At 41.8% G+C, this 26,024-nt stretch overlaps 1 protein-coding gene across 16 annotated transcripts in view; it reads right to left on the minus strand.

The window, feature by feature from the left end:
- arvcfb (ARVCF delta catenin family member b) overlaps positions 1–26,024 on the minus strand; it is a 302,038-nt gene that overhangs the window by 45,952 nt on the left and 230,062 nt on the right. For 13 of the 16 annotated variants that reach the window (XM_037778804.1, XM_037778802.1, XM_037778805.1 and 10 more), the window contains 4 exons: positions 17,426–17,543; positions 17,162–17,333; positions 13,922–13,939; positions 10,726–10,797 (listed from right to left, as the gene is read on the minus strand). In XM_037778804.1, the coding sequence (XP_037634732.1) occupies positions 10,726–10,797; positions 13,922–13,939; positions 17,162–17,333; positions 17,426–17,543 (380 nt within the window). The remainder of the gene's footprint in view (positions 1–10,725; positions 10,798–13,921; positions 13,940–17,161; positions 17,334–17,425; positions 17,544–26,024) is intronic. The other 3 variants (XM_037778810.1, XM_037778808.1, XM_037778812.1) reach the window with 1 other exon arrangement.

The following is a 26,024-nucleotide window of genomic DNA, read 5'->3' on the forward strand; positions in this document are numbered from 1 at the left end:
CCTGCTTTAATTTGGGGATTCAAAGTAGATGCAGAACCAGCCAAAACTTCTCCTCCCATTGGAATTGTGCTACTCTGAAGCACTCTTGGCAGCAGTTAATGACGCAAAGATGCTTTATCTCGGAAAAACGGATCTGCTTGAACTCGCCGCGGCAGGACGCTCGTCGTGCCTTCGGGCAGGACGATTGTTTTCCTCGCCGCAGCTTAAGAGCCATAGAGATATGGCGGTGAGGATTAGAAGAATCAGATTCATGCCACGGAGACATTAAGTGAAATATTTCTCCTCCGCAACGGCAGAGACAAAACAATGAAAGCGTCGCTCCGTTTTCCTTAATTCAGCTGAGCCTCTGACTTTTGAGACTTCAAGAGCGTAGATGCATCAGAGACGGAGATGACTCCGATTGCAAAGCAGTCACTGTTCATTATACTACAAAACAGAGATCTCCAGTGGGATGATATCAAAGAGGGTTATACAATGCAATACATAACAGCTCACACTAGTGTTGTTTGTCAACGCTAAGACCTCTCCGCAAATTAAATGCTCGGCTTGCAAGACAAAGCAAGAGCGAGACAGCGTTACACAGTTGTCGTCTTGGTAAACGCCGTCGTTTTATCAATTGCTCGGAATGTGCGAGGCGAGGGGGAGCACAATAAATCTCCCGGGGATGGAGAGAGCACTGAAGTGGCAGAGAGCAAGAGGAATGAGAAGTGGTGAGAGAGGTAGAAGGAGAAAGAGAGAGAGAGTCATGGAAAGCACTGATGCTTTTCAAACACAAGGCCTTTACTGCTTAGTCAGATTGCCCTGTTGTCAGATATGACTAATTAGCACTACCTAATGCAGTTGTGATCAATGGCAAAAAGATTCATCGTGGTGGGAATAAGCTCTGCCAGAGGAAACGGCGTTCACCCACAAAGTTTCCAATTATTTCCTCATATAAAACATTTACTAGTGGTGCTGGCCAAGAGGTAAAAGGCAATCACGAGTCAACTGGACTTTCTAAGTTGACAATGTATGTGATTAATATCACTATACAGTAATGCTGCATCGCGGATAGGTTGATGTATGTACTCAGTGGTCAGAAAGGAACCTTTCTACCAACAACTTACATTTGACTATGTTAATGTTGGAACTAAGTATGGATTCACAGAGCATGGCGGTAGACTCCAACCCGCTCAGATCCCCCGACCATTCCAGTAGTCATAACCTTTCTAGGAGAGCTATGATTACTGTCACCTGACTCCACCATAATGCACAAACTTATTTCATTGGATAAGTATAAAAAGCCAATCACGGTGGTCGACGTCATCTAAAGTGGACTGCAGTAGAGCCACACACCCTTTTTCAGCAAGCATGGCTGACCGTGAGCCAAGGAGGAAGCACATTGTAATCTATTAATCATATTGTTAATTTGTGTTTAAAGTAGTGGCGAGATGAAGCCTCATGGAGCATTAAAGCGCTCCAGCAAATTGGTTCGCATAAGGGTTCATTTCACGAGGCTTCGTCTGGGCTTCGTGTGCACATGAAACCACCTATCGGTCAAAGAGTGTAAAATAGGCAGATATATTACAGATGTGAGGCAGTGGTTTAACCGGGCAGAGGGCAGTGAGTGTGCTTGTGTAACTAAAGGAGAATGATAGATGGGAGACTTTTTTTTTATTATCCAGGAACAATAATTTCTCAACTGTGTTTCGGCTTCGGGCGTCTTAAATTACGTCATTGGTCTAAGACAATGCAAGCCTCAACATGCGCTTCACAAAAAACTTCCTGGATTACCCGACACGCGCTCCGAAAGCCTCGGTACAGAATATAATATCATTAGTTTAAAGTAAACATGAGATGTTACATGTTACATCCATCCATCCATTATCGGTCACCGCTTATCCTATTCAGGGTCACGGGGGGGCTGGAGCCGATCCCAGCTGACACTGGGCGAAGGCGGGGTATTACATTACTTATATATGTCAAAATATCATACGAAAGAATTATTGCTTTTACTCAGGATTAAAAAAATACTAATAATCTGTCCATTGGAATGGTCGGGGGATCTGAAGGGAAATGAATCGGGAAATACTATTTTGATTTATTTTGACTGTTCTGATTTGATTTTCTAATGATACAATCAGCTTATAAAAACTATTATTCTATTACTATGTACTAACTATTAATACTATTATCAGCATATAATGCATCCTATTGATTACATACACAGAATATTAAACTCTTGAACATACTGTTTTCTGGAGATTCTGGAAATTTAGGTTTTTCTGAGAATAATAAATGAATATGAATAAAAAATATGTATGCAATGTGTTGCAATGAGTTAACCATTCATGAAAAATAAACAAGCTCATGTTTTTAAATTGAAAAAACGTCTCTTAAGAGTATTTTTTTTTTTTATTATTTTTACTATTGTCTTTTATTTGCGATTCCACTGTGTTCCCCGGTTGTAGTACGTACGTCTATTGAAAACATGAAGTATTTTCATCTATTTTATTATCGTTAATGATTCATGAGTGCATTTGGAGTAGAAATCCACCTTTACAATATTTTTCTGTGTTTGGAACGTGATTGGGTTCTGAACGGTTTTAAGGCGAGTTCACCGTTGCTGCGTCCGTGTGGCCGCAAGGGCCAGCATGACGTAAATTTCTGCAAAGGTCACTGTAACACCAAAATGTGTCACTGCGTGGACTGTACGCGCTACAAGTATGCTGGCTGCATATGAGATGGAAAAGTAAACTGGACGCTTGTTACATGCACTGTATATGTATATGTACTGTATTCCCCAGCCTTGGTCCTATTCTCGTTAAGCTATTGATCTAACTGTACAATAATTTGTGCAATAATTCAAAATATTCTTGATAGCGACGTACATGAAACCTGCCTTGGCGACCTTGGCGGAGATCTAGTTGATTCTGATTTCTCTTTTTTGACTTTTTCCTATTCAACAAAACGAGGGAGGTCTTCTTGTTGCTCTCAGTAGGTCACCATCATGTTTTCTACTGGAAATGTGGAACGTGTCTGCGTATGCATTTCCCCGGTTGTAGTACGTACGTATATTGACTTTGGTTGCTGAAGCTCATTGAAAACACACCCACATGCTCAGAGAGGACGTGAGGCTCTTTTCACTCTGCTGCATCGTGACACCGCTCTGACGATACAGCGGAGAGGGACGAGCGTAAGAAAGAGCAGATGAAGGGGCGTGGGGGGGCTGAGGGAAGAGACGAAGGCTGCATGTAAGGTAACGGCTAATTAATTTCTCTCAGGACAGTTTCTGTATTCTTTCAACCTTCTCCTCAGGTTGCAGGAAAACTCAGCAAAAGGAAACCTATCATTTTTTACTGACGTTTTTTTTTAACCTCCTCTCAGAGAAACACACACACTCAGTCATCACACATCACACCTTCTCCTCTATCTCCCCCGTCTCCCCTCACCTGACTGACCTTTCTCCAATCTAAAGGTTTACGCTGTGGTTTCAATTAACTGCTGGGAAAATATTTCATCATCTCGGGGGCTGCCGCACTCACCGGCCCCTTTAATGAAAGCCGTCTTTTCACACTTCTTAATTACTTTTGTTACAGCCACCCTCTCTCTTTCTCTGCTTCTGTTCTGGGCGCCATGAATAATGGACTCCTCTGCTGATGTGTGTGCCTGCAACAGGTCCCCTTTCTCGTGCAACTGCACGGACAAAACAACTCCCTCGATCAATTAGGGCGGACAAAGTGGCCACATAATCAACTAGAAAGACGAATCACAACAACTGGGAATCTGTCAAGACAAGTTTAGTTAAAAACGCAGCATTGATTTTTGAGATATCTTCAAGCAGGTGCAGAGGAGCAGCTATTGATGTTTGGCTGATAATAAATGGATGTGTCTGGGTCAGTGCTTGCTCGCCTTCAACCTTAAGTCACGCTGATATTGGACTTTTACTTTGAAAAGAAAGTTATTTCATTATGTAGCATCTGTGGTTTCAGACCAACAATCCCTCATACCTAAATCACAATACAGGTTTGCTTCAGCTCCTTCTCAAACTAACACTACTTTGTCATGGTTAACAGAAACCAACATTTGCTCTTGGTAGAAGACGTGAGGCGAATCACTGTCCATGGTGCTAAAGTCAGTTGTTTTAAGAAGAAATCCATGTTGCATTTGGTTGGTCTGGGTGTCAACAGCAGTATTAATATTAATATAACACTACTTTCACTTTCGAGAGGGGACATTCATTATTCACAACCTGCTTGTCTTAAAGTAATAGGTCAACATTTAGGGAAATACGATTATTCACTTATTCGATTTTTTTCCAGAAAGTTAGATCAATAGTTGTTTGGCAACCTCACGATGAAGACAAGAAGTCACTGCGAAATAGAAACAGTCCAGCACATAACCCCCTGTTTTAAAAGATAAAACAAACCAGATATAAAATGTTAATTATTGAGCTTTAGAAGTGCTGGTAGACCGATTTTTTTTTTATACTTTAGACAGAGCCAGGTTCGCCGTTTCCACTTGCTTCCAGTGTTAATGCTAAGCTAAGCTGAGCTATCTGTCTCCTGGTTGTAGCTTCATACTTATTGTACAGAAATGAGAATGATATCGATCTTCTTATCTAAGACTCTGCAAGAAAGTGAACAAGTGTATTTTCCCCAAAAAATGTCTTTTTATTTCTTTAAGGAGCTAAAAAAGTAGAGATGTTCTGATGCAAATTGCCCCACTGTGGGACTAATGAAGGAATATCTTATCTTATCTTATACCATTTTTTCCTTCCAGATACCGATTGAACTTGCATTATCGCCCAATACCGAGTACTGATCCGATACCAGCGTGAGAAGTTATTATTATTATTATTATTTAACAGCTGTTTATGACTGACCATGTATGGATGTAATATGAGTACTATCTTTGTTGTATGGCCTGGCTCAGGATAAACCCTGTAAAACATGGACAAATACAGAGCATGAATGCAATAGAACTTTTTTTATTATTCAGTTTTACTTGTTTGATTTTCCACTCTGATCGAAGCATAGACTGGCATTCTCGCCGATACCCGATACTGAACTTTGTGCGGTATCAAACACATTTCCGATGCGGGTATCGGAACAACTCAAGAAAAAAGGCTTGGAAAAAAACGTCATCTGTCTATCTGAGTTTCCTGTTTTAGTGCTCCATCCTGAGAGTAACAGTCTTGGAGGAAATGCTAAATTCTTTAGAATTTTTTTTTACCAATAAATATATTTTTAATAGCAATGGAACAATGACTACATGTAATGTGAAAAGGGGTTCCGCTTGTAGTGACACCCCAAAGAGAAATGTCACCCAACTCTGCAGTTCCCCTCAGCTCTATGGAGCGTTTTAGTGCTTTCAGCTCATTGTTTTGGTTTTACAGCCCTCAAATTTACCGTTCAGCTTCACTTCCAGTCAGAGCAGTGACGCTGTACGCTCCCCGCCCAGCACCAAACGCCACACAGTCAAAGTTAGGGACTAGCTGGTGAACATAGTGGAGCATTTAGCAGCTAAAGAGACCGATATTCTTTCCTCAGGAGATGTTGGAGACTAGAAACACGACTCCAGATGACATAAATAACATTGCTCTGTGTCTATCTGGATGTGTAAATGTGCAAGTTGCCTGTTTGTTCTCCAACTCTAATGAGGTGATAATATGTCAGTGTTGCGTTTACAGCTTGTCCCTCTGTCCTCACATGGCCAAAAAAATCAGGTAACTTAGGAACAAGAAACTCTGTCCAATTAAAGAAAACTGCTTTCAACCTTCATGGATCAAACTGTACTGTATTCAAAACGGTTGTGCAACTTGAAATACCCATCAGGCCTTGTGCTTTCTCTCTCGTTCTTTCCCTTTCTCAGACACACACACACACACACACACACACACCGAAAACACAAACAAAAAGATTAATCATTGCCCACTGCCAGGTCCAGCCTGGTCCCGGTGTTGACCTCCCTCTGTCAGACATCAGATCAGGCCCGGATACACATGTAATCTCCCATATCTCCCTCACCCATCGCCACCAAGTGAAAGCTTCTCTCTCTATCTCTCTCTCTCTCTCTCTCTCTCTCTCTCTACAGATGACCAGGGGATGCGGTGGTGGCGGTGGTGGTGGAAGGTGGAGTACGTGCCTGAACGCAAACAAGCATACATTTTCATAGACAAACAAACAAGGCCCCCCCCACCCCGATGACTTTAATGGTCTCGCAGTCGCCGGCACTTTCACCTCCGATGTTTCCTGAAGAGGAAGAAGTGATAAATGTGCTTTAAAAGTCAATGTGTGTTTCGCTCTAGTGATTAAGCTTATTATCCATGCACCTCGCTGTTGTTACTCGCCTCTGTGTGGAGCTAATAAACGTCAAATGTGATTTGTCTGTCAGCGCGCGAGAAAATGCCGAGCGCTCTCTCCGACGTGAACACACACACACACACACACACATCTCAACTGCGTTTGACATTTAGGCCTATATAACGATAATTGCTTTCTCTGGCTTCAAAACTCCGATGGGTGTTGTTAGCACATTGTGTAACGTAATCGCGCCGCAATTGTAGCCACTATAGATCCAAAGTCGCATGTCAGCACGTCAGCTTGGCTTTTACCCATGAACACCCAGTGAGTCCTCATACTTGGAGCTCATCTGCTTTATTTTTTACTTTAGGAGTGTTAAAAAAAAAGGGGAAATCGGCTTAACTTGGAACAGCACAGCAATTAATTGTGATCTAGTTTAATGAGAGCCCACTTTGCCGTGTTAATGTGGCTAATTAACAGTCAAACAGGAAGTGGTATTGACTTTGAGTGCCTGCCACTAGACATTGATGAAGGTGCTGATGTGTAAATACCACATAAGGGTGTGTAACAAGTGCAGGCGAATTCCACAGACACCACTAGACAGATGGACACACACACACACACACCTCTCCACGGAGGAAGGTATTATACGGACTCACACACAAGCAAATACACATTCTGTTACCGTGCGGATGTGCTGCCGCGTGCGCTGCATACTAATTTGCTCTTATGACTGTTACAACTGCCCGTCAGGTGCCAAAAAACGAAGAGAGAATGAGTGCACATACACACGCTTTAGTCACACATTATTGATAGAGCCAGTTGCAGAGTCTGGAGACTAAACCTCCGTGTGGCCAGTTTGCCAATACCATCACTGATCACGTTATTCCAGGGTTCCTACACATTTTCCATTTCAAAATTCCATACTTTTCCAAACTCAAATTTCCAGACTTGTCTGTAGATTTTTCAGCCCATATTTGACTTTGTGACTCGGGGTGAAGAGGATGCTGTTACAAGACTACAGTGCTTCAGTGTCTCCCCCCCATAGGTGAGATATCAAACAATTTTACCCAGAGTTTGCATCCAGCTCTCTTTTCCCATTTGGAATTGTTTAACCAACCAGGCTTTATATGTGGGATTGTCAAGCCAGCCCTCAGTCCACAAAAAATTCGGGCAGTAATTTTAACACTAATACAGTTTATTTTTTGGTATAAATATAATGTGATGATGCTGAAGACCTTCAAGGCACTTCATAGTGGATGACACCTCCTCAGTTTGTATCAGCACGTCACCACTGCACCAGGCAAGCTGAGGTGAGCTAGTTACAGTTCATCATGTGTGCGTTCATGTGCGTTCAGTACAGCATAGCATAGCTTGCTTTTGACGACATCAAGCTCGCTTTGGCCCACGCTGTCTCACACAGTGGTAAATATTTTGGCTGCACTGGCTGCTCCGAATGTCATGAGAAACACTCTGCTGCTTGTATGATCTATTTATTTTGAGAAATTCTGAATTTTAAATTTGAGAAAACAGAATAGAGGCAACAGTCTGGATACAGAAATGTTTTTCTATACTCACTTTTCTTTTTTCCATACTTGACCTGGAAATTACTAAAAATCCAATTCCATACTTTTCCATACTGCATAGGAACCCTGTTATACTACAATATTTATAGACATGAGTAGATAAGCAGGAAAAGTATACCAGTAGGGTACACAAATTACAGGAAGAGAGGAGAACGTTTCTATTCTCTGCATATGGTCAAGAAAAGCACACTTGAACCCGAGATCAGTGCATTTAACTTTTCAAATAACAACTCTTTCTATCCACCTTTTTTGTGCTGCTGACATCCAATTTCTGCAACATCGTAATGTTACAAAAATAAGCCCAATGCTGCAGATGCAGCACTATGGCTCGTAGGCTCAGGTAGAGTGGGGAAATATATATCAGCAGATTTTCTTTGCCATTTATACCACGGTAGCTGTGCTTAATCTTTCCAAGGTAGCTAACCCAAATCAACAAGCAGGCCTTCTGCTTTATGTCAGTATTGGATTTATACGATTTTTTAATCAATGTGATGGAGTACCTTGATTTGTCAGGGATTTAAAGCTGAAGTAAGCCAGATTGGAGCAAATATGATTAAAAAACGTTATTTCTATAAAACGGCCTCTGGTCCTCCGGTGCTCCTAACGGCATCTGCAAGATTTCACATACCAGAGGAAGACAAGCAGTAAGAGCTGATCTGAGGTCTGCTGTCCGTCTGCTGTCTATGAGAGCCGGCTGTCAATCACTCGCAAACTCCGACCAAACGGTCAAACTAGGCAGCGCTGATCAAATATGAATCAATATTCTGTTACGTTAATGCCTATTTCTCTTCTCAAATGTTTTCAGAATCATCTTGTAGTGTACTGTTTAGCTGTAAAATGAGAAAGTTTGTGACGCCGCCGCCATTGTGAAATCTGGTGAAGGAACGACAAGTTCTGGTCACATGACCAGAGCACAGCCCATAGGAACACTCTCTCAAAGAAATGACCTGTGATTGGTCAAAGTCTCCCGTCACAGGCTAGATTTTAGAAGCCTGAAAACAGAGCCATGAGGAGGAGCAGAAGTCTAGTTTTCTCTCAGAACACTTGAATTACAATATGCTGAAAGGTTATTATGGAAATTTTGCCCAATGATGCCAAAAATATACTGCCTACTGAAGCTTTAAATCACTAGATTACCTAAACACAGGCATCAATATCTAGTTGATTTATCTACTGTATAAACATCCCATATGAGGTTGCAACTAACGGTTATAGAGTGCTACAAGAATGAGTCCTAAAACCAAGAAATGAGTTAGCATTTTAGTACTTCCGGTTCCCTCGTCTGGAAGTCAATGGGTTTTTAGTTAGATGCCTGTAATAAGGTCTGTGGTTAACACAAGATGAAGAGATTTTAACGTTTTGTCTACGTATCATAAACTTGTGTTTGCCACAGAACTTATTTTCTGCAATAACCCAAAATCCAATGGAAAAATCCTATTGGGTTTTTGTCGAGGGAACCCAAGGCGATGCTAACTTCCTGGTTGGCCTACAAAAATACGTCATCCCTGGAGCACTCTATTTTCAATAAGGGATACCTTGACATTTTGGTAATGTGCTGATTTGCTTTTTGGCAGAAAGTTAGATGAGAAAATTGACACCACTCTCATGTTTGTATGGTAAATAGGAAGCTAAGGTCAGCAGCCGGGTTAGCTTAGCTTAGCACAAAGACTGGAAAGCCTGGCTCTGTACAAAGGGGATAAAATCAACCTATCAGCGACTCTAAAATTAAAGGTGCTAAATGCGAGATTGGAATAATTTCTATAGGCTCCAGCTCCTACAGTGAAAACAATGGCAACAGTGCAGTAGAGTACAGCAGAGCAGTACAGAGTGGCGGTCGTGAACTAGCCAGGAGGGCACACTCTCTTGCACTAAAAGCGCGCGCGGCCGGCCCGGCCATGTAAACAAAGCTCGGAGAAGCTCGGACTACAACACACACACAAAAGGAGTGTGACTTCATTCTCTGCTCAGGTAGACATTACTCCTCTATATCTTTATATATAGCAATTAGTTGTTTGCTGCTATATTAATACTCTGAATGTTATACAGAGAACCTTTCACAAATTAACACATGACATCTTGTGTGTTTAATCTGTACTAATGTTTTGTCCGACCAACAGTCTAAAACAAAAAGCTATTCAATTCTCAATTATATAAAACAGAGCAAATCCTTACAACAGAACAGCCAGAACCAGAAAATGATTGGCATTTCTGCTTGGAAAAGAACGAATGGATTAACAAAATAGTGGCAGATTTTTTTGTCCATCAACTAATCAATTAATTCGACTAATTATTTTGGCGCTTATTTCAGTTAAATTACATATAATGTGACAGAAGAGTTTGTCCATATCGCCCACTCCTAGGCCCAGCAGTCACCCATGCATTGTAGCACAGCACAATGCAACAGATGAAACAATGGATTCCATTTAGTCACAAACTTGATAGAGCTCAGTATACAATAATAACAGGCTCCTTTCTATCGCCTTTTGTGTCCCAGTGTATTGTTGTATTTAACAAAAAGATGGCTTACAGAGTTGATGCTCTCACAAGCTGCCAACAATTGTCACAGTGAAGGCACAAAACCATCAAACAAAGCTGAGTTGCTGCCTCTCTCTCTCTCTCTCTCTCTCTCCCTCTCTCCCTCTCCGTCAGGCCTCCCACGCTTCTGTTGACCAACACACCTGACCTGCCTCCAACCAAACCAATCACGTGTCTTCAACAGCCTCGCTGTACAACGCCTGACTCGTTTCCTCTCTGTCTTCTATCACATCTAAATGAGGCGAGTTATTTTCCAGATATTCTCCCTCAGGAGCGAAAGGGTTAACGGAGGGATGTTTTGCTTGACAGGCGAGGCCTACCTTTTGACGGCTCTGAGCGCTTGGGCAGATCCAACGTGTCGTAGTTTTTGTCGTTCTCGCCGTTTTTCCTGCCTGGGTAGAGGAGAGAGGAGGGAAGACGAAGTCAGTGTCATAACCTAAAAACAACTGGATTATAAAAGGACGATGTTGTTGACACCTGGGTTAGACCAATATGGAAGGCTGATATAAATAGTTTTAGACTGAAGATGCCAATAGCTCATATTCAGTGTCTTTAAAATGTAACCAATTTCATGGTTCATCATAACTGAACTGCATCCTTTTCTATAACCTCTCCAGTTGACATATCGGTCTAATCCAGGTCTACACATCCACCGAAAAAAGCATGAATGTTTGCATGTGCACAGAGCTAGAAGCGTGATATGTAGCACACACATAAATTCCACACTGTCCGCTAATGGCTATAGAACACCGGCGTGTTCGCAAAGATGAATTGGCATATATACCGGAAACCTACTGTATGAGCGCAAGGCCACACATGTACGAACATATAACTGCATACACCTTCCTTCCACAATCACAGACATACACGTTCCCACTGTAACTGTAATGCAGTGGAAGAGGGGAAATGGAGAAGGAGGAGATGTGGGTGACTAATGGTCATCTCACATACGCATGGACATGCCCGTGGCACAGTACAGGGATACAGAGACAAAAAGATGAACTGGCCCTGCCACTCATTCAAAATGCAGAACACCAACATTGCTTTTGTTGGACATTTTGGGAAATACACTTTTAAAGAACAGTCACGGTCCAGCTTACTTTGAAAGGAACACCCTGATGGAGACTTGTTGAGTCGAAACGCGTTGGTGGGTAATATTCATGTCTGAATAAAGGATTTTTAATTTACAATCTGAGTAGCTCAGAAATTTGCCAGACTGCCATCATATGCCAAGGACTTCCTTTCAAAGTAAGCTGGACAGTCACCGTTCCTTTACTTTTATTTGACTACTTGCCCCATCCTTGAAGAGCACATGGTCTTTTAATTTCAACATTTTCAACAGTCTCCTGACCCAGTGCAGCACTCCCAATTTTTTCTTCATACACTTTGACACAATCAGATTATCAGATCAATATCTGCGCTGTATGCTAAATATGACGCTACAGCCAGCATAACTTTGGTATATTTCAACTCTTTTCTCCCATGTTTTTATGTCTAACTGACTAATAGGAACAACAATTACTGAAATTGGTCCAGTGTTGAGGGAGAGTGCTGTAGACAGCAGCTGCTCACTGGCTGCAATGTTATCCTATTGGGGCAACCTGGCACCGTCATTTACGTCCACTAAAAGTGCTTGTTTTGCAATGACAGGCTCTGATTTTAGTTAGAAGTGTCTGACATTATGGAAAGAGTCTCGCTCAAGGAGAAATCTGAAATGTGACGAGGTGACGTGTTGCTGGAAGACAACGGTGGAATAGTGGAATATATCCATGGTGGAAACGTGAATGCTGGCCAGGCAGGGGGTTTGTTGTGTTGAGAACAGAAAGCGTAGCTTGGTGTTATCTCAAAGATTTATATTCAACTTTCATAATGAGACTTGAGCGGGATTTGGACACAATAACAAACAGACTGGATCAAGCCAAAGCAAGGGAAATGTTTTATTTCTCTGTACGGTCCTTTCCATAATGTTGTCAGACACTTCTTATAACTATCTGAGCCTGTCAGTGGCAAAAACAAGCACTTTTAGTGGACAGTGTGCAGCTCGTTTTGCGGCTGCTGGTTACCTCGTTTCCCCTCAATGCTGGACCAGTTTTATAAATGTTGTCCCCATTTGCCAGTTAGACACAAAAACATGGAAAAATAGGGTCCAGGTTGAAAAATACCGGTTAACCTTTAAAACTGAAAGATGAGAGAAACATCTAGCATGACTCTGTATAAAGGTGACACGACTTTGACAGAGCCAGGCTAGCTGTTTCCACCACTTCCAATCTTTATAGAAGCTAAGCTGCTAGATTTCTGCATCTAGCTTCATAGCTAATGCACAGACATGAGAGTGGTATCGATCTTGACACCCAACTCTCGGCAAGAAAGCGAATAGGAATATTTCCCAAATTGTCAAACTATCCCTTTCAGGCAAACTGGTGAAGAACTATTTGTGACAACTACATGTTTGCAGGGAAAGCCCCAAACTTCGAGGATAGCAAAATGTGGCACAAAATCTTGGCAATGGCAGCTTCAAATACAAATCTGTTTCAGTATCAATAATCCATGTCATTCAAAGCCTCTATAAACACACACAAAACCGAACACACACACACACACACACACTAACGGGGTCTGGAGCAGAGCTTGACATCTATGCTTAAACACAACACAAAGGGATCTGTGAAGGGCTCAAGCTAGATACAGCAAGTAGCAGTTTGTCGTAGCTGCTGGGATTAGTCTTATCTGAAAAGGCTGTACAGTGTACGCCTCAGTCCAATCATTGATTCAGACAAAAGAAATTTCAGGTTTTAATTGTCATTACTGCATCTTTGACTCTTTTGATTAGTCAAGCTCTACTTCACATCCCGATTTAAGGACTTACCTGTTTCATCAAGTTTCATCACCTTTACCTTTCACCCTATCTTAGAGGAAGAACTAATTATATTCTAAACTGTGCAGATTGGGAGGGGGTGGAGTCTATGGCTCTGTTCAGACCTGGCATTAACATGCGTCCTGGGTGATCGGATTACAAGTGGACTGCTCTAAGTACAGGTGTGAATGCACTCAAGACGCAATGAGGACGCATTGAGATCCGATCGCTCAGACCACATTCAGAGGTGGTCTGGGACGCATATGGCCTCATTCTTTTAGCAGTGTGTACGCAAGTGTGTCCTGGGCCACATTAAGGACCGCCTACTCAACTGATGTCCTGCTTGTATCCGTATTGAACGGACGTATTTGAAGCTGTCCACTTGTGATCGGATCGCTCAGGACGCATGTTAATACCAGGTCTGAACAGGGCCCAAAATACTCATGTAGACATGGTGAAGGAATGCATGTGGAATGAGTGAAACACCCCAATTTTCTGAAGTCCTTGGAACTTTCTCAGGTTTTTGGAGGACACCCAAAACTACTTCTAACTACATTCTACAGCCAGGGGGAAGGAGGATGAGGAGGAGAAGGAGGATGGAGAGGAGGAAGGGGAGGGGGGAGGAGAGCTGTGAGTGAGAAGGGTTGAGGGGGGACACTCACCTTGATTAAACCATTCCTCTATAGTTAGCCAAGGAAGCAGCGGCAATGCCAAAAAACACAGAGCAGGGAGAAGAGAGAAGAGGCATGGTGAAAAAGACGTGTGCGCGCGTGTCAAGAAGCTGTGCAATAGATGAACAGTTTCACAAAAAAGAAGTCATCTTTTACTGAATTGGGAGAGTGAAAGAGTGCAGGGGAGGGGGGGGACAAAATAGAGAAAGAAGGAGAGTGCAGAGAGAGGAAAAGGAAGGAGTACTTTTGAGATGGAAAAGAGGCTAGATGGGAAGCCATTAGCAGTCCATAGGTGTTCTCTGAGAAGCATGCTCAAAGAGTTGGCATTAGTGGGACGGCATTTTAGAGAGACAGGGAGAGGGAGAAAGAAAAGTGTGAATCATAAAGGAAAATAGGAAAAGATATGAAGATAAGCTAGCAAAAGAGAAAGAAAGAAAAAGCTGAGAAAGAAAGTAATCGGCTTTTATTGTCAGACAGGAGGGCAGGATAGAGAGTCACAGCGACACAACAAACTGTCATTAAAATAGAAAAGAACAGAAATGTGCTCAAAGGGACGAGAACAACAGGCAAGAATCAGCCTGTTTATTAGCTAAAACAAAGCTGCTGAGCGCGTGTTAAGCATAATGGTATATTTAATACTGAATGTGACATTAAACTGAAGAGGAGGCCAAACTTAGCCTACTTAAGGTAACAAATTACCAAGCATACTGCCGACAGTGTTGCTTAACTACCCGCCTCCATGCTCCTTTATAGCCGCGTTTAATGTTTCTGTACCTGAGCCTCCTCTTTTCAAAGAACACCTTCAGGGTCTGCAGCAGCTAAACATTTCTCATTATTCAAAGCGTGTGTGCATGTGTGTGTGTGTGTGTGTGTGTGTGTGTGTGTTGTGAATGCATGTGTGAACGTGTTTATGTGCTTAATTGGTGTCTTTATGACTGTGTATACATGTTAAAGCCACCGTGTTCTCCTGACCCCTGAACCGAAAAAGGTTCTCCGATGGGTCGTTAGAAGTCAAGGGTCAACGGCTGGTGGTCGCACCTCATTGGCTGACTGATTAACGGCAGCCATTAATGTTGTACAGCGGGGAGATAACAGTGTCGTTTAGCTAACAGCCTGGGAGGATGCTGATTAAGACGCCGCTGGCGACACGTGCGTACACGGCACATCTGTTAAGGAGAACCAATAACGGCGAAAAAAAACTCCTGACGCAGCAGACGGCGCAGCGATGCGTGTCCGTTACACAAGCGGTGGAACACACATGTCTCATCGTAGACTTGTATTGAAGCTAAGAGGTTACTGTGACAGTAAATACACAAACTGACTCATCACTCCTTTATGGTGCGGTAGCTTGGTCCAATGTAAAATTTAAAGGGGACCTATTATGCTTTTGTGCTTTTTTCCCTTTCCTTTAGTGTGTTATAAAGTTCTTTTGTGCATGTAAAAGGTCTGCAAAGTTACAAAGTCTAGGCCAAAGGGAGTTCCTCTCTCCCCACAGAAACACTGCTCCTGAACTGCTTTAAACGCCTCGCTTGAAATCCCGCCTTTTCTTCCGTTACGTGGTGATGTCACCAAGTAATACATTTGCATAACGGCTAGTTCGGCACGCACTCAAACAAAGCTAATTAGAGCGGAGCTGGAGAAGTGCTGCAACACAGCCGGTATGACAAAAGTAAAGCGTTTTTTTGGCTGGACCGCAGAGGGCCAGCCCTACAAACACAAAAGTCTGGCACTGAGTGACTGACAGAGTGATGAAGTTACACGATTGGACGGCCGAGTCTTGGAGTTTCCTCATTGGTCGTTGCTCTTTCAAAATGAAACGGAGGGGAACAGACCTTTATGCTAATGAGCCAGTCCAGCGCGACACGTCTGGCTCACGAAACTTCGGATCAAGCTCTCAAACTAAGCGATCTAGTTCTAAAATGAAACCAGATTCAGCAGTGGCATCGCCTATTTCTTGCTTAACATGCTTTCAGAAGTAGATTTTGGTGGATTGTTTAGACGGAATAACAGAAAGTTTACGAGCAGGCCGCCATGTTGTTTCCTGTTTGAAACGGCGAGCAGTAAACCAGGGACCAATCAAGTCCATTCCACGATAGGGAACGTCACCAATTGAACGCCACTTGAGTGGAACAGAGCGTCCCCTAGTTTCCTAACCGGACCTGGTGGACATGTACCGCTGGATTTAGCATTATAGACATGACCACTGACTATTTGTGTAACAATTTAGCCACAAATTCACAGACTGACCGTTCAAGGTCCAGACATATACTCTTGTCTTGTTGACCATTAAAGCATGTAAACATGTTCTAGTAGAAACCCAAAATATAAGTATGCACATGAAAATAGGCACAATAGGTCCTCTTTAATGTGTTATTGTTATGAATTACTCTCTATTTGACAGTTTTCATCTAGACGGCTGTGATTTGTTGTTTTACATTAGTTGGTTAAAGTGTCCCTGAAGGTGATATCTTACTGTTTTTAGTATTTCTATGAGCGTTTTAAATCACATATACAAACCAAATGGTCGGGCAATGTGGTTGAAGTTGAGTTGTTAAATGTAATTTATTAAAATATTGACAATTTGAAGAGATTGAACAAGTTTTTCTATATCTGTTTCCTGGCTCATTCGTTGCATAACTGTAAAATTTAAACCCTGTTTTCATGCGAATGCCAAGAGAGGAGAATTGCATTTGAGACATCCAAAGTATAGAGTCTATATGCGCATAAGATGTGACAGATTACTTCACATTTTCTAATAACACAGTCATTGTCAGAGGGGATTTTTGTGAGCCCAGCGCTCATTTATAAAACCAACAATGAAGTGAGATACAACAAAGAGGAGGAGGACAACAAAGGAAAGAATGGTATCTGTGCAATCCAGCTGTTTGAATAAGCGCCCTGCTCTCTGTCAATTCTATTCACATCCTACAGATTCCATGAAAAACAATTAAAAGGAGGCAAAAGGAAAAATAATAAGGACAATAAAACCACCACATGCAGCGCCTACCAATCATTTAAACAAAATGTTCTATAAAGAGCTTACTGTATATGATGAGAAACTTTTCTAATTAGCTGCCTGTTACGCAATCAAAAAAAAATCACAATCACAATTTTCTACTATTATTAATTTAGCAATAGCAGGTGTTTCATTGAAGAGGCAGAAAGAATTTCTCAAGTTTACGATTCTGATTCATCACATTTGTATCTGTCTCCCTCTTTCCTCCTTCTCACCTTTGGCCTTCTTGCCTCCGAAGCAGCCGGCGTCGTCCTTCTTCTTTCTCTGTGGTCCTGCTGAGCCGGGGGCCTGTGGCGCCGAGGGGTCCACGAACCTTTCGGCGCCCGGCACCTCTTTGTGGACGTGGTAGGACAGGTTCCTCATAATGCAAACGCAGTTCTCCACAGACTAAGGAGGGAAGAGAGAGACAGGGACGTTGTCATCATGGTACGTCTCTAGGATGAATGTGTGTCTTAGTGGGTTTTAATCAAACGCTTTACCTTGTTGTCCATGTCTTTCTTCCCTACAGCTGATTGGAGAGCGTGCAGCAGGGCGTCCACCAGTCCCTCGCATTCCCTCAGTCTGCGCCGAGCCTCTGCCCCGTCTGAGCTCACGTTTCTGTAGGAAAAAAAAGTTGGACACACACACACTGTCAGTGAGCATCAACCAGATATAACTACACTTTTGACAGAACCTGCAGAAACAGGATCCAAGATACAGCTCTTCTACAATTTCTGCAACCATTCTGCGGCAGATGATTCAGATTGTAAGGGGAGATACGTAATATTTAAAATTCTGACGTCTTGTAAGTATATACAGTAACACTTTATAATAACCATCATTTATAAATGGTACACTGATAGTTAATTAAAATTTAGATGACTGTTATTTTACTGTTAACAAACCATTAAATTATAATTAATAGTATTTACTAATTATAAGAAATGAAAAAAAAGTTATAAAAGTTATTACATAACAGTTTATTGTTGCACACATTATAATATTTAATATACTATATTATTATGTATACATTATATTTGCTAATAATTATGAAATGATTACAGCTATGCATCAGCTATGATGCAATATATCATTTATAAATTAATTATTTCATACAACAAAACTACTGATAAAATAACTGAAATTACAGCATTATTAATAATTAGTAAACATTATTATTTATCATTGTTGGTTAACAGTAAAATAACTATTAACTACGTTCAATTAACTATCAATTTATAAATGATGGGTATTATAAAATGTGACCGTATATACAAGACAATATACTAAGATCTGTATGGTATTTGAAGGTTTTTATTGTAGCTGCCAAAAGTCAATATTCGAGCCAGTGGTCATTATCTTAAATTTAAACACTTTTATCATATTAAACCCCCAAAATCTGACATACTACTGAAGCAAGAGGCAGCACTATCATTGCTACGACTGGTACTTTATGAACAGCTGCAACAAATCTTACAGTCAAAAATTCAAGTTTATTTTGTCATTGTAATCATGAAAAATGTAACTCAATGAAATATCAGGAGGAGGATATAAAAACTAAAGAACACAAAACAAAAACCTTGAAATAAAAACATCTGAAGTGTGTGGGTTCATCAAAAACCTGAGCGCCATGAAAGATCTGAGATGTTTTGTTGTTGTTGATGTTATTTCTTCATTCATTCATTTAAGTACTGTATGCAACATTACTATGATCTACTAGTTCAAAGCTAGGGCTGGGTTCATTCAGCCCTACCTGACAGAGCGCACTCTGTGTGTGCTCTCATTGCGAGTCACCGGACTCTTCCACAAGCTGCTAGCTTGACAGCTGTGAGTACTAACAATAGCCATGTTCATTCTTTACATTCATAATGATCATTTTGGGGGAGTGGCTTTGGAGGGAGGCCTGAAGGGATGCACTGTCAATGTTGCCGATTTGGCGACTTTCTGGCTAGATTTAGGGACTTTTTGAGCGAGTGCTGCTTGTTTGTTTTGGTTGGATAATTTTTCAAATCTAGTGTACACTTGCTAGTTCCTCAACATTACCGACCCTAGCTTTATAGGAAGATATTTACCGACTGGATGACAATGACTGGCAGATGTATGACGGTTAAAAAACAGCCCAATATCAGCAAACCAGTCTAACCCAACCTTATGACTTTCTGTGTTCGCATGTGACCCGTGGCCTTCTTCACCCATCCCCGTCTGCCTCACTAGTGCAATGTAATAAAGCCCGACTGCTTCAGGAATAAATCTTAAAAGAACGATGAATATAAATTTCATTTTTGCTACAAAGGGAAATGCCGTGCGTGTTACATCAGCCAGCGCCTCGAGCACAGCTCCTCTAAGCACACTGGCAGCAGAGCCGGTGCAGTCTTAGCGCGGCTGTCTGACTGACTGTGAAAGGCGAGGCTTTAAAGAGGGTTAAGGGATAGCTGGGGCTCCCTGCTCCTCACCGGGGACTTCATTTATGAGGGCTTCCAACCCACATAATCCCATTAGCCGACCCCCAGTTAGTACTGGAGAAGAGTGGCAGCCTGGCTGAGGTAAGCAGAGCTGGAGTGCTTTACTGTATAGTGCTGCGTGGACTAAAACACATATCAAATCCAACACTGTGATATAATGTTTCAGTTTAACAGAAAAAAAAGGACAACTGCAAAGTCATGTTGCTCTGTGTTTGAATGGTATTAGAATTACGGCTGTCAGGCGATTCAAATATTTAATCGCGGTTAATCGCATGATTGTCTATAGTTAATCGCGATTAATCAAATATTAATCGCACATTTTTATCTGTTCAAAATGTAACTTAAAAGGAGATTTGTCAAGTATTTAATACTATTATCAACATGGGAGTGGGAAATATGCTGCTTTATGCAAGTGTATGTATATATTTATTATTGGTAATCAATTATCAACACAAAACAATGATAAATATTGTCCAGAAACCCTCACAGGTACTGCATTTAGCATAAAAGATATGATCAAACATAACATGACAAAATGCAGCCCACAGGCAACAACAGCTGTCAGAGTGTCAGTGTGTTGACTTGACTATGACTATGACTATGACCCAAACTGCATGGGATTATCATAAAGTGGGCATGTCTGTAAAGGGGAGACTCGTGGGTACACATAGAACCCATTTTCATTCACATATCTTGAGGTCAGAGGTCAAGGGACCCCTTTGAAAATGTCCATGACAGGTTTTCCTCGCCAAAATTTTATGTCAGTTTGGAGCGTTATTTAACCTCCTTCGCGACAAGCTAGTATGACATGGTACCGATGGATTCTTTAGGTTTTCTAGTCTCTTATGATGCCAGTATCTTCACCCTAAAACAGAGCCCGCTACAACCTAAAAATAGCAACTCGTTTACTTTTACAGTCCTAATTAAAATATTCCTTCTGTGCTCACTTATAATTCATTCATAAATCAGAATGGATGTACACCTCCACCTATTGACCTACAACTTCACACACACACAACCACATCACCTGCCTTACGCCTTGCCGTCTTCTTGACCAGTGTACGAGTGTGTCTGGAGACCCATGGATTCATCCTACAGTTAGTGCTAATTAAAACTAATCTTGGATAGAGACCAGACAGACAGCACCGGACATCTGGACCCGCTCATAAACTAAACCCATCCGTCTTCAGCTGTCAGAGAACGGTCGCCACCTCCCCTGTAAACGGATCCAGAGGAGCGGCCGCCTTGGATTTATTTGACAGGAGTGTGTTTGAGGGCAGACAGACAGAAGAGTTTTATTGTCAGCTGTTTCATTTCCTGGAGTCTCTCCCGGCAGCAGTTGTCTCGGTCGAAGGTTTATGGACGGGTGCATCTGTCAGCGGAGACAGTGCGGGAAGGCGCTGTTGTCACTGGACAGGTTATCTGGTGGTGTAATAGTTAGTGGGGGTTAAGGTCTATAGGTGCTGATGACTATTGATCTATCTGCGAGTTTTCCATCTGTTGTTGTGTTGCTGCACTTCATCTCTCCGTGTGAGTAACTTTCTAAAGCATCAAGAAATCACTGTTAATTAATGTTACGATATGGGAACCAGAATGTTTTTTGAAAGAAGCAGTCCATTTTGGATTTGCAAAAGCTTACAAAATGATAATAACAGTGATGTGAAATTCGTGACACATGTGAAATAACAACAGTATTAAGTGACATAATATACAGTACTAGCATAACCCATACACATCTGTATCTTTAATTGTGTTTATAAAGCAATTTAGCTTTGGTTTTAGTGTTTAGTAGTGTTAGGAGTATTTTTTTTAGTTCTGTTTAACCTTCCATGGCTTGCTCTGACATTCGCTAGTTCTGACTGCTGTACAACAGGAAACCTCATGTGCTGGAAAGTGTATTGTATTAGTATGACAACCAGCATCCGCGAGGGATCATGTCACCAATCCTAGCTGCAGTATGACGGCATATTTAATTGTTTTTTTTTAGCCGTGCTAGCCATACGCTGGCTCCGGGAATGGCAATGTTTGTCTGTGGGAGGGTTTGTCGGTCCACCACTTTTGTCTAGACTGGTATGTCTAAACAATTTGATGGATTGCCATGAAAATTGGAGGAAGAATCCTACTGACTTTGGTGATCCACTTTTCCTCTAGTGCAACCATGAGGTTAACATTTGTAGTTGTGAGTGAAATAGTCTCAAAAACTATTGGAAGGACTGCCATGAAGAATGTCCATCTCAGGATGAACTGTAGCAACTCTGGTGATCTCCTGACTTTATCATCGGGTCAAAATGTCAGATCTAGAGCCATTTTAGAAATGCTTGGCTGAGGCAAAGCAGTAAGAGCTGATCTGGAGTCTGCTGTCTAGCTTCTGTCTCTGAGCAGCTGTCAATCACTCGTGAACTTCGATTAAACGGTCAAACTAGGCAGCACTGATCAAATATGAATCAATTTCTCGCCTCAAATGTTTTCAGAAACATCTTGTAGTGTACTGTTTAGCTGTAAAATGATGAGATTAAGTTGAGGAAGTACAAAGCACCGCCCAACAGCCAGAGCACAGCCAACAGGAACGCTCACGAGGAACGCTTTCTCTGAAATTACCTGTGATTGGTCAAAGTCTCCCGATTTAGATTTTTAAAGCCTGACAACAGAGCCATGAGGAAGTGCAGAAGTCTAGTTTTCTCTCAGAACACTTGAATGACAATATGCTGCAAGGTTATTATCACATTTTTGCCCAATGAAGCCAAAAACATTCTGCCTACTGCAGGATTAAGAAAACATACTTATTAATATTTTAGTCCATTTCTGCCAATAGATCCCCCTAAATGCATCACACTGTTCCTTTAATAGCAGATAGACTTTCTGCCCATGACATCACTGACAAAATTATTATTATTATTTTGATGGTCAAAGGATACAATAACAAAATACCAAAATACAATGATTATAAATTTCCTATAAAAACGCGAATCAGTGCCATTTTGAAAGTACTCAAGCCATCAGATTGTACTTGTATACCTTTTTAAGTGGCATTTCACCAATCAAAAAAATTGGGCCTTTATCTGGTCTCATTGTGTCTGAACCAGTGACGGCTGTGAGGAGTATTTTATTATTAAAGGCTAAAACAATAAGTAGGTTTGTGAGTGTAGGCCTGTCTGTGTCCTGTCACTGTGATCTAGATGTGCCTATAGTGAGCGTGCTTTATCAGATAGTGTGTGGGTGTGAAGGTCGCTCAGAGTCATGTGGCCGTCAGAGGACAATAGAGCAGCTGGGACGAATAGACTGGAGCAGGACTTATGGAGACTGACGGAGATGGATGGAGGCATGGCTGACCTCTAATGACGCCCTGCAAGGTCAGTGGCAACACTGCAGGACCATATGTGTGCCCTGGGGTTGGGTATCCTTTACGTTTTATCGATCCTGATTTAATTCTGCATTCATCTTATGGATTCTGCCTCTTATCTTATCTTGTTCGATCCTTCTTCTATTATCTGAGCAAGAAAATAGACAAAAATATTTTAAAAGCCAAATTCACCTCTAATATCAGCAGATTTGCGCTCCTAAAAAAACTCACATCATAGCCGTTTCACACACGACATTTTGACGTGTCATAGTAGGAAAAGCACAGGTGCAAACAATAAAATGAGTGATGTCTGAATTCCATTTACTGCGTCAGTTTCAGGGTCCTGGTATTGTGCATGCTGGCTCACTGTCAATCTGTCACAGCTTACTTGAATAGAACAGAGCCATTGTTAATTTCATTAGTAACACCTGTACTTCTCCTACTTCGACAAGTCAAAATGTCTGCCGTGAAAAAGGCTTGTTATTCAGTCTGAAATTGGGTTCATTATTATAGTTATTTTGTCCTGACAAATCAGTAAAGTCATTTTCAGTGGACACAGAAGCTGCAGTAGTTGCTGGGACAGGCTGTCATGTTGATCAAAGAAGCTGCTTCTATCCTGCTTGTTGCCAATTTTGTTGCAATTTTTCTGTCCTCAATATTAATCCTGTCTATAAAGCTCTTATTGGCTTTTCCAGTTTGGGAAACACATACAGCACAACACCAGTCAAACAAGTCTAAAGGTCGACAGTCATTCTAGCAGCTCTGTGAGGCTGCACTACGAAAGCATAGTGTTGCTTTGAGCTAAATGCTATTGTCAGCATGCTAACAATGACAATGCTAACATGTTTAAAGGTATAATATGTAACCGTTTGCTGTTTGTAAACACACCGCATTCAAAGGTGGCACTCCTCCACAGCTCAACAAGCCGAGAAAGAGAGAGAGCAGCGATGGTTGAGGAAACTATAGAGTGACTGAAGAGAGAGAGCGGCGTTAGTGAGAACAAAGCAGTGAATAAGAGAAATAAATCCGTTCCCATCAGTGAAATACATCCGCTTCGTATCTAACAGAGTAAAGGGGGACTTTTGAGTCGACATCAGAAGCCGAGGGGCATGACAGGTGGGGCCTGAAGGCTGTTTGCTGGCGGCCAGAAGCGTCCCGAGTGAGCAAATTCACTGACACGGTGACAGACCATTAGACCATTAAATATTTATTTAAAATGCTAATGTTATATTTTGATGACAATAAAAAAGCACCACTTTTCAGAGATTAAGCAATATACAACAAAAGATAGAAATTCTGTTCAGTTCAGTTTTTTCCCCCCATGAGTGAATCCTCTTCTCAAACAAATCAATAAATGATGTCTGATCAGTTTTTCAGTTCAGCAATTTACACACGAGTGAATCCTCACCAAACGGAAAATCTACCCGCATTTGCGCTTGTTAATTTCAGACCCTGATTACAGGCATCATACGGTACCTTCGGAAGTGTAGAAAAAGAGTACCGTCACGTTTTTAGAATTTTGGCATCGACTTGGTACCAGTAACGGTTCTCGTGACATCCCTAGTCTGTACACAAATTTGTTCCAATCCATCGAGTAGATGTTGAGATAAGAGAAAAGACCAATAAAAACACTCTCCATCTTGACAGGCACTATTGACTTTTTTTTTTGAGTTGGATGTTCTAACATTATGTGATTGTAGGGCATTATGACCATTACTGGGGACCTTAGAAAACTCTGCGTTCTTGTACCCAGCTGAAGGAAAAGCTGTTTGTCATCACGTCTCCTCACATTCAGTTATTTTTGTGATTAAATGTCCCTGAACCATCCTTGTCTTTTGTTAAAATCACACACTAGTAAACCCTTTCTCTGATCTGACATGCTGTATTATAAACACTATGCATGTGCAAGCACTGGTGCGCATGGAAGCCCAGCAGCTGAGTGTAGAATTAAAAAGCACTTTTATGCCAATTCTTGTACTGGGACCAGTTTTAATTCAGAACCAGCTCTTGATACCCAACCCTGGCGTACACCCCAACCCCACCAATGACAACACACACAGACACACACTGTTTCCCCATCACCGAGCCCACAGTGTAAACACTGTAAATAAGCTGGCTCCTATCGACAGAGGAGGCTATTATAATAAAACTATCCCCGGCTTTATTGAGGTGCAAGCTGCGTCTCTGTTGGCGTGAGTAAACAGATTCTCCCTGGCATCAGCACTTCTCCCCAGCGCACAGACCCTGCGTCTAGGCTTGGTCACAGTTGCCATGGAGACGTATTCTCGTCAGCAGTGTGGCTGCATCGAGGGTCGAGGGAGCGCAGGGGGAGATACTGTGATATGTGACAGCGGTGAGATGTGTGGCATCAGGGGTGATGAGGTTTGGATGTAGTGATTGAAAAACATACAGGACAAAAAGAAAAGACAGATAACAAAAGAAATCATGAGAGAGACGATGAGAAACGGTGAGAGCAGGGTTCCCACTGTGGCCCTGATGTAAAATTCCATGACTTCTCTATGACTTTCCTCAGCTACATCACAGCGCTTTCATTTATTCCCTCTTGGTTCGTTAATGCTGCTCTTCAACTCAGCAGAAAATGTTGTAAAATTACAAGCAAGTTTCCAGACTTTCTACAGCCAGAGAGAACTAGCTGGAAAGCATCTAATGCAGAGCAATAATGTGTGAAATACATTCTGGTACTTTCTGTCTGAGCTGGATTTGGATGTTGTATTGTTCTGGAAGTCAACCAGCACGCCGCAGCGCCGTCTACTCCAGGAGACGCTCTGGCCTGGATTACAGTCTAGACGGGCTTGGCCGGCCCGGGAGGAGACAGCACAGCCAGGCGTGATAGCGCCACATACACACTCTCTGTCTTTCACTACTTACAACAGTCTGTCAGTCGGAGTTGAATCCAGAATGACAGATTCAGCGAGGAAGGTAGAAGAGAGGAGATACTTGGAGAGGGGAAAACTACTTGGAAGTTAATAACAGGAATTCAAGATCGTTGCACTGAAGTAGTCATCCTCAGTTGATGACAGCATTTACAGAGCGTGGCAGAGAGGATGTTACACTGAGGTTTTTTGCCGTTTTTGAGGTGCACTCCATTTTTTGCCTGATGCTTAAATTGCATTCAATTTGAATATCAGGTATTCAGCCGATGCTCTTCTCCATAGAGAGTGTATCATTTTGAAAACAGGGAAGCTTTTAGATGACTTTGATGTGGAGCTGCAACTTGTTATTTTCATTATCAATTAATCTGCAAATAGTTTTCTTGTTTAATCGATTAATCACTTT

The sequence above is a fragment of the Sebastes umbrosus genome, chromosome 8 (assembly GCF_015220745.1).
Source record: "Sebastes umbrosus isolate fSebUmb1 chromosome 8, fSebUmb1.pri, whole genome shotgun sequence".
Taxonomy (NCBI): domain Eukaryota; kingdom Metazoa; phylum Chordata; class Actinopteri; order Perciformes; family Sebastidae; genus Sebastes; species Sebastes umbrosus.